Genomic DNA, 11,868 nt, shown 5'->3' with positions numbered 1-11,868 from the left:
AAACAAGCAAACAAAAATAAATAAATAAATGCCAGAAAAAAAATTAATCACATGATTGTTTTTAAGATTTATGTGTATGGTGTTTTGCCTCCATGTATATCTGTATGTCAGATATATGCCTGGTGCCCACAGAGGCCAGAAGAAGGTGTTAGATGCCCTGGAACTGGAGTTACAGACAGTCGTGAGTTGCCATGTGGATGCTGGGAATTGAACCCTGGTCCTCTGAAAGAGCAGCACTCATTTTTAACCTCTGAGCCATTTCTCTAACCCTAATCACATACTTTTTGTAGAAGAAACAAACTTTGTGGTAAATATTTTGAAGCAGAAGAAACTGAGTTATGAGATTGAGAATGGGGAAACTGAGTCTTGCCAAAAGCCATACAGGGCTCCTTTTAAACATGGAGGGTGCAGTCAAGTCTATAAAGTCAATAATTCGCATTTATTACCATCTATACCATGCTCAGACAATGTGTAATGCATAATATTAATCATACCGATCATCTAATAGTCAACTCCTAAGGAATGTGTGGCCTTCCCACAAAGAGGAGCTGTGTCCTTCCGCATTTGTGTGCAGGCCGCCTCGAGCCCCATGAGCAGTCCTGATGCGCATTTCAAGTCAAACAGTCTTTCATGTAGAAAGTCAAACAGTCTGCAGGCCTAGACTTGGGAAAGCAGAGCTCTACTGTACCTACTCCGTGGGTCCATCTCCTCTCTCGCCTGCTTCCTTTGACTGGAGCTCCAGAGAAAGTTACAGTCACCCTGCTCCAGTGTTAATAACAGGAAGTGTGGGGCTGGAGAGATGGCTCAGTGGTTAGGAGCTCATTCTATATTTTAGAGAACCAGAGATCTGTTCCCAGCACCCAAGACTCACACTCACTTTAAACTCCAGCTCCAGAGGATCCAATATCCTCTTCTGGCCTATGAGGGCAGTGTGCTCACACACATGTACCTGCACACAGACACATACATACATCTGCTTAAAACAAAAAACAAAATCTTTTTAATAAAAGAACAAGAAGTATAAAGATCATCCTTTCTTTCTTGTCTTGGATAAATTGTGTTCCTCTCAAGACAAAGAGTAGCAACACATAGAAATGTACTGACAAACTTATCAAAAAGAATCAGAGAAAACTCAGCTCCCCTGAGCAACACACAGGCCTGTTTTAGCTGCACTTCAGTGCTCATGGCCCAAGGCCATGAAGAGACCAATAAAGGCCAGAGCTCAAAAACACCTACCCAGACCCAAGGCTTCTTTCTGTTCTGTCCCTCGGCCATGAAGCTCCTCTTTCCTCTCGTCACCAGCCTCATGCTGCAGTACCAGGTGAAATCAGGTAATGTGGGCTCCTGGGTTAAGGCGGGGTTGATGTGAGGAAGCAAGACTGGGCTACCCATGGTGCCAGGACTCCTAAGAGATACTGAAAGATGACATTCCCAGCCAAAAAGATGGCTGGAGAGCTGCCCCAACCCCTAGACTGTGTCTGATGGAGATGTCAAGGAGATACAAGGAGAGTTGGGTAGTGCCTGTGTATTCAAAAACTGACATATTACATAGCCTTCCTTCTCTGTATATATATATATATATATATATATATATATATATATATATATATATATGTCTCTGAGCTTGCAACTCAGCCCAGACCATGCTCATGTGAGCTCTATTTCTGACATAACCATCTTGCATATTTTTAAAATCTGAGTGTATGAGAGAGAGAGAGAGAGAGAGAGAATATAGTGTGATGTGTGTGAGAGAGAACATATAGGCACATATATGTAGAGATCAGAGGAAACATCAGCTGTCAGTCCTTTCCTTCCATCTTGTTTGAGGCAGGGTCTTTTGCTGTTTGTCATGTGTATACCAGGCTAGCTGGCCCATGGGCTTCTGGGAATTCTCCTGTCTCCACCTCCTGTTACACTGTAGGAACACTGGGATTACAGATGCCCGCACTACTTACTGCATCTGGCTTGACATGGACTTGGGGGATCAGAGCTCGGGGTCTCATCTTACACAGCAAGTGCTCTCTCCCCAGACCCAATTACAATCATCTCTTAGTGCAAAGGTTCAATCAGCATGTACCCCTGGGAACCAAGGATGAAATCCTTGCCTCTGTGTTCAAAAAACCTTTTTGGGATTTAGTAAGCAGGTCTACCTCTCCATGTCAGCTTTTCTAGGAGAGTCTTATAATTTCTCTTACTCTCTGTCTTCCTGGAAGCCCTCCAACTACCATAAAGGGGTCTTGGGACACATTATAGCACATGATAGGGCAGAGGACTAGGCACTGTCCTTGATAAAGAAGGAAAAAGACAGGAGTCTTGTTTCTGTGAACAAGAACTACCCAGCTACTTGGAATAATCATAATGAATCAGACAAAGAAATTAAAGAGTTTGTAATGTTTCTATGTTGGAAACTTAGACAGGTAAGTCTGTGTCCCCCTGGGTAAAGTCACTTAAACATGTCAAGCTTCAAAACTGACACAAGTGTAATGGACAAAGGTGACTGTCTCTAGTGCTTTTAGATTTTCGAGACAGGGTTTCTCTGTGTAGCTTTGGTGCCTGTCCTGGATCTCGCTCTGTAGCCCAGGCTGTCCTCCAACTCACTGGGATCCACCTGCCTCTGCCTCCTGAGTGCTGGGATTAAAGGCGTGCAGCGGCGGCCACCGCCACCACCCGGCGACTATTTCTAGTTCTAAAATGTTTCTGTTTTGTACTCCTTATGAGAACAATGTGAAAATGTATGAGAATAACAGCATGGATACATATGTGAAAATATTCTTTGAAATTATTTACGTTTTAACATACATCAATTACATGTAATAATTGGATTCCATTAAGATATCTGCATATATACGGAATGTATCTTATCACAGTCAGTCCTCACCTTCTCTTGCTCACTCCTCTCTGCTCTCTACCCCCTTTCTATCTTCATGTCTTTTTATTTTTTGGTGGCCCAGTGAGTTTTATTAGTTTTGTTTTCAGAAGCATGGGCAATGCTTGGGCTATCTACAGGAACATGGGCAACTTATCAGTAGCCACACCACTGAAGAAAATCTCTTTCCCCAGCCATCCTTAGCTACCTAAAGATTCTCAGGGAGGGGTGGGGCCTCTTGGACCTCTTTCTCTTCCACAGCAGGATGCTGACAGACCCAATCTGTCATGGGCCCTGTAACCTTCAGAAATTGTCTGATGCTAAATAAATCACTTCTAATTTACATAAAATTGATAAGATGGGTAATAGAGAAAGAAAAGACTTCTTGAGGGAAAACAGTGAGACACTGAAAAGGGACATTCAACAGATAAAGATAAATTACTAAGATCGGTGGGGCGGGCGGTGGTGGCGCACGCCTTTAAATCCCAGCACTCAGGAGGCAGAGCCAGGCGGATCTCTGTGAGTTCGAGGCCAGCCTGGGCTACCAAGTGAGTTCCAGGAAAGGCGCAAAGCTACACAGAGAAACCCTGTCTCGAAAAAACCAAAATAAATAAATTAATTAAAAAAAAAAAACCAAAGAGAAAAAAAAAAAGATCGGTGGGGAATTAAGCTAGAGATAATAAATAATATGAGAGCGATCCTGACAGAGACAAGCAGAAACTAGAGTAACAAATAAGATCTCTGATGGGCAGAGTGCTCGGGTGGTGGAAGTGACGGAGTGCCATGTCCCAGGAACTGTAGGTCTAGTGACTGACAGGGAGGTCAAAGGCCATGGACTTCAAAGAAGACAACACTTCTGAAAATCTTATTAATTCTGTTTTAAAATTCTTCCTTGGTTTATTTCACTTAATAAACTATTCCACTTTTTTCTTGCAAATTATCATTTTATTCTCTCACATAGAAAGGAGAGTACTCCATGTTGTCTCATATGGAAGTTAAAAGAAATAGTCAACCTGAAAATGCCAGTGACTACCTGAGCTTAAACAAAGAAAGCCTTGCTTTGATCAACACACACTGAATGCATGTGCTGAGATCTCACACTGAATTCATTAATGTTTCCTTCCTCCTTATACCCTTGGCGCGCGCGCGCGCGCGCGTGTGTGTGTGTGTGTGTGTGTGTGTGTGTGTGTGAGACAACCTCAACCTCAGGTGTCTTTCCTCAGGTACCATTCACCTTGTTTTTGTTGGTTTGTGTTGTTCCTGAGTCAGGGTTTCTCTGTGTAGTCCTGGCTGGTCTGGAACTCTCTATGCAGACCAGGCTGGCCTCGAACTCACAGAGCTCCGCCTGCCTCTGCTTCCCAAACTCTAGAGTAAAGGCAAGCATCACCACAGCCTGACTCATTCATCTTGTTTTTTGAGACAGGGTTTCTCACTGGCCTGAGGCTCACTAATCAGGTTAGGCCAGCTGGCCAGTGAACCCCAGAGACCTGTCTCTCACTGCGTTCCCCCACACACCACCACCCCCGCCTTTGGTACAGAGTCCTGGCACTGAGCTCACCTCCTCGCACTAGCAGGGCAAACACTTTACAGTGAGCTGTCTCCCCAGCCCATTCTTGGATGGTTTTACATCTGAAGCAGGGTTTCACCATGGAGCCCTGGCTAGTCTGGAACTCACTATGTAGACCAGGCTGGCCTCAAACTCACAGAAATCTGCCTGTCTCTGCTTCCCAAGTGCTGAGACTAACGGTGTGTGCCACCAAGCCCCTCCACTCTCTGATTTTTAAAGCTACTCAAGGAAAGTTTTACTCTCGGCTCCGCAGTGTACAGTGACTTTCCAGGTCTGCCCCAGGGCACCACCATCATCAAATGCTGTCCCTGAAGGTTGACAGACCCCTCCCACTCTAACGCTCTCCCACCAGCAGTCTGAAGATCTCAAATGATTAACCTTGACCCAGCTCTCTCTCTCTCTCTCTCTCTCTCTCTCTCTCTCTCTCTCTCTCTCTCTCTCTCCCCCCATGTAGAATTTTTGACTGTGAAAAAATGTTTAATGGGCTTTGGGAAATGCAGAGACAGCTGCCTCATCAGGGAAACCGAGATACAGAAATGCAAATCCAAAAAATGCTGCGTTGGCCCCAACGTGATTGAACTGATTAAAAGCTACCTCCGACATGAAATACCCCACATATCGGACAACAACACGGTGGAGATGCTGAAGAGTGAAAAGAAACCCAGAGAAGAGATGCAAAGAAAACACACCTTGGCCCCACTCTCCCAAGTCCGAGATGCCAGCCCTTTGCTCAATATCAACTCTGCCGTCGTCCCAAATGCCTCCCTTCTGAAGTCTGTCACCTCCAGGACCGGGAGACATGGCTTGGGCGGTACTGTTCCTACCAAGGGGCACACAAAACAAATCAGGGATCCTGCCAGTGCTGCCCCTTGGCCCCAACCTGGACCACCATAGACATGGCCAGCACCCTCCATAACAGCAGGGAAGCGAGTCTTCCTCCTAGAGTGTCAGGCTCATCTCTACCCCCATAGGCATTAAAATAAGACAGATAATAAACACTGTTAAGTGTTTCCAGTTTGTGTAACGTTATCGTTCTCGCAGGAGTCCCCAAGAGGACGGTGCTAGAGAGGGATGGAGTTTTAAGTTTAGATGCCAGGAGAGAGCAAGCCTCGGCTCAGCAAGTGTTGAGCATCAGGCTTCCTTGAGGGACCCTCACTTGATGGACTTTTCCTGTGACAATGGGAAGGAAAAACTATGAGGTATTTTCTCTTGTCGTGGATCTTGTGGGGAGGACCCCTGTGCAGCCAGAACCCAGACAAATTAGAAACTAGTGAAATTCATCTGAAGGACATTTTTCTTAGTGTAACAGCCTGAAACTATATCCTATCCATACGTGACCAGTATGAAAATTACTCTGACATTTTTCAGTTGTTTGGCCTAAAACAAATTATATATACATTACCATCAATTTATTCGTCAGTTAGTGGAGATGCCAACATTTCAGTACACACCAGAATTCTGCAATCCCAGACTACACTGCCTCTCTTTGTCCATGTGGTAATGGCATGCCCCTCAATCCCAGTCTTTGAAAAGCTATTTTGCAGTATCATTGATACAAAACACCCACATGAGTGTCACCGGTTCTACCTGGTAAGTTGGGCCCACACAAGCACCAGCGAGGTTGTTATCAGAGGTGGAGGAGGCTCTGCTACGCATTGCCTCCACCAAAAACTAAAAACAAAAAAACAAAATCAGAAGACAGAAATTAGCAGGAGTCCTTGTTCCGTTCTGTTGTTTTAATAAAGTACCTAACAAAAAGCCACTTCGAGAAGAAGGGGCTTGAGGACTTCCAATTTCAGATACAGTCCGTATTCACGGGAAAGTCAAGGCAGGAACTTGAAGCAGGCGACCAGAAAGGATGGGTGCATGCACGCTATTGCACCCATTGCTCTGCTCTTCCATCCTGCAGATCCCAAACCCAGGGAATGCTGCTGCCCAAAGTTAGGCTGGGTCTTCCCACATCGGCTGCCATAATCAAGACAGTCTCCCAGAGACAGGACCACAGGCCAACCTGCTCGAGACAATTTCTCATTGCGACAGTTTTCTGAGGTGATTTACATGCGTCAAGTGGGCCATTAAAACTGACCGTCAAAGCGGAGGAGACAGGTTTATTCAAGACTGGGACTTGAGGAAGGGTAGTAGAGGCACCTCTCAGAGGTCCAGTGTCTGAAAGGGAAAGCCTGGGAGGGGGTTGTTGCTGTTGTTGTTGTTGTTGTTATTTATTTATTTATTTATTTATTTATTTATTTATTTATTTATTTATTTATTCTTTGAGGATTTTGTACATTATATTTTTATCATATTCTTTCACATCCCCCAAGTCTTCCCAGCTTTCTCTCCTCTCCTTCCCTACCCTCAACTCTCTCTCTCTCTCTCTCTCTCTCTCTCTCACACACACACACACACACACACACACACACACATACACACACACACACACAATCTCTCTCTCTGCTTTTTTTGGTTTGATTTTGGAGTTTTTGTTGTTGTTATTGTTGTTGTTGAGATGGGGTTTCTCTGTGTAGCCCTGGCTGTCCTGAAACTAGCTCTGTAGACCGGGCTGGCCTTGAACTCACAGAGATGTGCCTGCCTCTGCCTCTGCCTCTGCCTCTGCCTCTGCCTCTGCCTCTGCCTCTGCCTCTGCCTCTGCCTCTGCCTCTGGTTAAAGGCATGCACCACCACTGTCCAGCTCTCTTTCTTAGAAACAAACAAAGATTTTCTGGAAAGATATGTAGGAAGTCCTCACTCATTCTGGTGCTGGGTGAGCTTCTTTCTCCTGGTGGTGGTGTTAGAGTAGAACATTTCTCTGGCTTTTTCATTGGAATTCAGGTTCCAGGGCTTCTGTGTTACCTATCAATACATACTAACTCTGTGAGTGAGCTGCTAATCCACAGGAGTGGGAACTCTGTCTTTGATACCTGACTTCAAAATTTAGAACACAAGTGAAAAGGATGAATTGCCACAGACCGGGAGAGAGGTGGGCTCTGTTACACTGCACATGTAAGTCCGTCACAGAGGAGCTATGCCAGAGTCCTCCTGGTAAGGCACTATTTGGTCAGCTTCGGAAGCTGGAGATGCAGCTCAGTGGACAACACTTGCCTCACAAACATACAAGGCCCTGGGTTCGATCTCTGGTACAGAGGGGAACAAAAACCAATATGCAATAGATGAAGGCTTTATTTCTCACATAGCCTCCATCAGAGAAACATCATCAGCTCAGATTTCCAACAGCTGTGCTACAGAAAAGATGATGAAGATAGATGGTAACACTATAGAGTTATACGTTCATCTGCTTTGTTACAGAGAGAGAAGGGGGAGGGGGCATCTGAGGACCTGAGGCTAGAAAGAGGAAAAAGGTACTCCAAACTAACAGAAACAGAAAGCAAGAAAGTATAGAATTCTGATTCCTAACTCAACCCAAAATTCAGGAAGAAGGTCACTACATATTGATAAAAGGAATATTCTATCCGTAAGGTATTATAGTTCTAGGGGCTGGAGAGACAGCTCAGTGGTTAAGAGCATGTATCGCTCTTCCAGAGGGCCAGGGTTTGGTTCCCAGCACCATGTCAGGTGGCTCACAACCTCCCTTCAATTCAGCTCTGCGGGATTTGCTGTCCTCTTCTGGCCTCCAAGGGCACCTGCATGAATGTGGTGTACATACTCAAACACAGATACACACATGCACACATGATTAAAAATTATATAACCTTATAAAAATATTACAGTTCTCAGCATACAGATATCAAACATTGGTGTACTAAATTTCATAAAATAGACAGTACCAGATAAAAGGGCATAAACTGATCTCAACACAATTACTGAGTGACTTTAACATTCAGATAGCTGGTGAGATAGGGAACTGTTTGGAGGCTGTCTTAGTTAGGGTTTTTATTGCTGTGAAGAGACACCATGATCAGGGCAACACTTATAAGGAAAACATTTAATTGGGGTGGCTCGCTTACAGTTTCAGAGGTTCAGTCCATTATCATCATGACGAGGAGCATAGGGGCCTGTAGGCAGACATGGTGCTGGAGCAGCTAAAAATCCTACATCACGAAGGTAACAGGAAGTGAGCTGAGACACTGGGAGCTGGTTCTCTCTACTGTGGGTTCAGGGGACTGAACTCGGGCTGTGAGGTTGGAGGGACCATTGCCTTACCCTCTGAGCCACCTTGCCAGATCCCCATTGTTGGAGAAAGGGTCTTGGAAAAGATGCAAATTGTGATATTAAGTTAAATAAAACTGGGCAGCGGCAGCACATGCCTTCAATCCCAGCACGGGGGAGACAGAGAAAGGCAGATCTCTGAGTTCAAGGCCAGCCCCGTCTACAGAATGACTTCTAGGACAGCCAGCCAGGGCTACACAGAAAGATCCTGTCTTGAAAAAATAAAACAAAGCAACAGAGAGGGAGAGGCGAGATGGCTCAGTTGGGTGCAGGCGCTTGCTGCAAAGACTGGAGACTGGGTTTCAGGAGTGGAGCCTCTGTGACAGCTGGGGAGAACTGACACAAACCCAAGGGCATGTCCCCACAGTGACACACTTCCTCTAACAAGCCACACCCACTCCAACAAAGTCACACCTTCTAATAGTGCCACTCCCTATGAGATTATGGGGGCCAATTACATTCAAACTACTACAGGGACATATTTTGAAAACCTATAGTCTAACAAATTAGAAAATCTAAAAGAAATGCATAATGTTCTGGACACATGTGACCTACCAAAATTAAACCAAGAAAATAGAGTGTGAATGGGATGATAACAAACAATGGAGTTGAACTGAAGTAGCAATAAAAAAACATCTCAAGCAAACAAATCCTGGGCCCTGAAGGATGCGCAGCTGAATCCTACCAGAGCTTTAAACAGCAATACCCTCACACTGCTCCACGAAACAGAAAGGGGAAGAGCCCGCCAACTTCATTTTATGAAGCCGGTATTACACTCACACCCAAACTAAAGCAGCACACAGCAAAGAGAACGGCACACACACACACACACACACACACACACACACACACACACACACACACACTCACGGTGAACGTGCACGGCAGTGTTCCCATCTCCGCTTCCTGGATCTCCCATGGCATGACCTGCCCAGCTCTGCTGCTCTTTCCCCGTGATGGAATTCTGCTCATGGAGTCCTCCAGAACCTCCTTTGTGTCTAGTATACAGCAAGCCCTGCTCCCTTTCCATTTCCATTAGTAAGGAATATTCTTTGCATCCCTTCCCTTTCAATGTTTAAGTACCGGTGAAGTGAGTCTCCAACAGGAAACACATAGCTGAAACTAGGTCTTTTTTTTTTTTTTTTTTTTTTTTTTGCAATTCCATGCAGTCACTCTGTCTCTTTTTAAAATGTTGCTAATTATTATTGTGTGTACATATGCATGGTGTGGTGGTGCTGGTGCATGTCCCAAGGCGCATGAACAGAGAAGTAAGAGGACAACTTTGTGGAGTCAGTTCTCCCCAGCTGTCACAGAGGCTCCACTCCTGAAACCCAGTCTCCAGTCTTTGCAGCAAGCGCCTGCACCCAACTGAGCCATCTCGCCTCTCCCTCTCTGTTGCTTTGTTTTATTTTTTTCAAGACAGGATCTTTCTGTGTAGCCCTGGCTGGCTGTCCTAGAAGTCATTCTGTAGACGGGGCTGGCCTTGAACTCAGAGATCTGCCTTTCTCTGTCTCCCCCGTGCTGGGATTGAAGGCGTGTGCTGCCACTGCCCAGCTTTAGTTAACTTAATATCACAATTTGCATCTTTTCCAAAACCCTTTCTCCAACCATGAGGATCTGGCAAGATGGCTCAGAGGGTAAGGCAATGGTCCCTCCAACCTCACAGCCCGAGTTCAGTCCCCTGAACCCACAGTAGAGAGAAGCAGCTCCCAAAAGTTGTCTTCTGACCTCACACACACAGTCATGCACACAGTCAGAAACACATATTAATAATAAATACATTGACCTTAAAGGGAAAATGTTTTAAAAGTAGGAGAGATGGAATTGGAAGCCAGGCATAGTGGTGCATGCCTGTAATCCCAACACTAGGGAGACTGAGGCAGGAGGATTGCCACAAGTCCAAAGCCAGCTCAGACTGCACAGCAGGATGTGGACGAGAGCAGGAGTAGAGACAGAGACTGGATGCGTGCTCTCTGTTCTTCTAGAGGACCTGAGGTTTGTTCCCAGCATCCATGTCAGGCAGCTCAGAACAAACAGTCCCTCTAGTTCCAGGGGGATGAACGCCCTCTTCTGGCCTCTGTGGGGCATCTGCACACAGTTGATACACACACACACACACACACACACACACACACGGGTGTGTTATACATATATGTCTATGTGTGTTATATATACATGAATAAGTGAATACATTTCATAGGTGATAGACTCAGTGCTGTCACCTGCTGAGTCTCTCACAGTAGGCAATGGGAAGGAGGGTCTGCAGCCCTGAAAAGAGTTCTCTCCGTTTTAGCATGGCTCTTGAGTAGAGGAATGTCTGCTCACTCCAGATAGGGAAGGCGTTGTCAGACCAAAGGAAGGTTCCATCCCTGTCCAGCTTGGTGAAACAGTGAGCTTACTGGAGGCGTTTACAGGAGCATGGCCCACTCACGGGCAGCCACATCAAAGAGGAGTGCCACCCTAGACAACCATTTGCCTCTGACATAATGGCATGTGGGCCCTTGCTTAAGTGAGGGATTCACCTGGATACCCATGTCAGGGCTGGGGTGCAGCTCAGAGGTAAAGCACCTGTCTAGCATGTGAAAACCTGAAGTTAACCCCAGCACTGCACAGATTTGCTTAAGGGCCAGGCTTCTAACTACTCTGTGAGTGCTCAGCCAGCGTGTGGCCATGGCTAACTATTCTGTCCAAATTGACCGGCCCTGATATGGAAGGAAGCTCCTGCTTCATCCTGGTTAATCTCACTTGAAATTCAGCAAAGATGGGTGCTTTAGGCAGTAACTCGGTGGCTCTGTCCCGTCTGTCCCACTGCTTCTGCCCATTGGCATGTCCCCATCCCTCGGGCGTGACGTTCTTGCCTCTGGCTTTTGTTTCTCCTGTTCCTATCTCAGTGACCTTGAGTAACCCAGAATCTCTGGTTACTGAGAATAGAGTGATAGAGAGAAGCCGTGAGAGACACATGCTTCAAGGGGCCAGCCAAAGACAATTTTTTTGTTTTATGTTTGCGCAGGTAAAATATATGTCACCTGTCTTGTAGTTTTTTAGGTTTATTTCTTTATGTCTGTAGCCAGGATTTTCAGGGGGTCTCCTCTGACCAAACCTGATCCTCTTTAACTTTGAACAAATCCATAGCCTTTCGTTTTCTGTGGAAACAAAAGCATTAACCTCTTCCCCCAAGGAATACATTTTTTACTTCCATTTTAAAGTTAAGACATTTCTAAAGTATCTAGGCTGGTTTAATTCAGCAGTTTCCATAATCCAATGTCTCTCA

The 11,868-nt window shown here is 45.5% G+C and overlaps 1 protein-coding gene across 1 annotated transcript; it reads left to right on the top strand.

Moving 5' to 3' along the window:
• The first annotated feature begins 1,273 nt into the window (after positions 1–1,273).
• On the top strand, positions 1,274–5,327 carry Defb129 (defensin beta 129). The gene is made up of 2 exons (XM_028887475.1): positions 1,274–1,331; positions 4,888–5,327. Exons 1-2 carry the CDS (start codon positions 1,274–1,276, stop codon positions 5,325–5,327), a joined length of 498 nt encoding a protein of 165 aa, XP_028743308.1.
• Positions 5,328–11,868: the final 6,541 nt, after the last annotated feature.

This window comes from Peromyscus leucopus, chromosome 4, assembly GCF_004664715.2.
Source record: "Peromyscus leucopus breed LL Stock chromosome 4, UCI_PerLeu_2.1, whole genome shotgun sequence".
Lineage (NCBI taxonomy): Eukaryota > Metazoa > Chordata > Mammalia > Rodentia > Cricetidae > Peromyscus > Peromyscus leucopus.
This window is presented reverse-complemented; position numbering and strand designations above follow the sequence as displayed.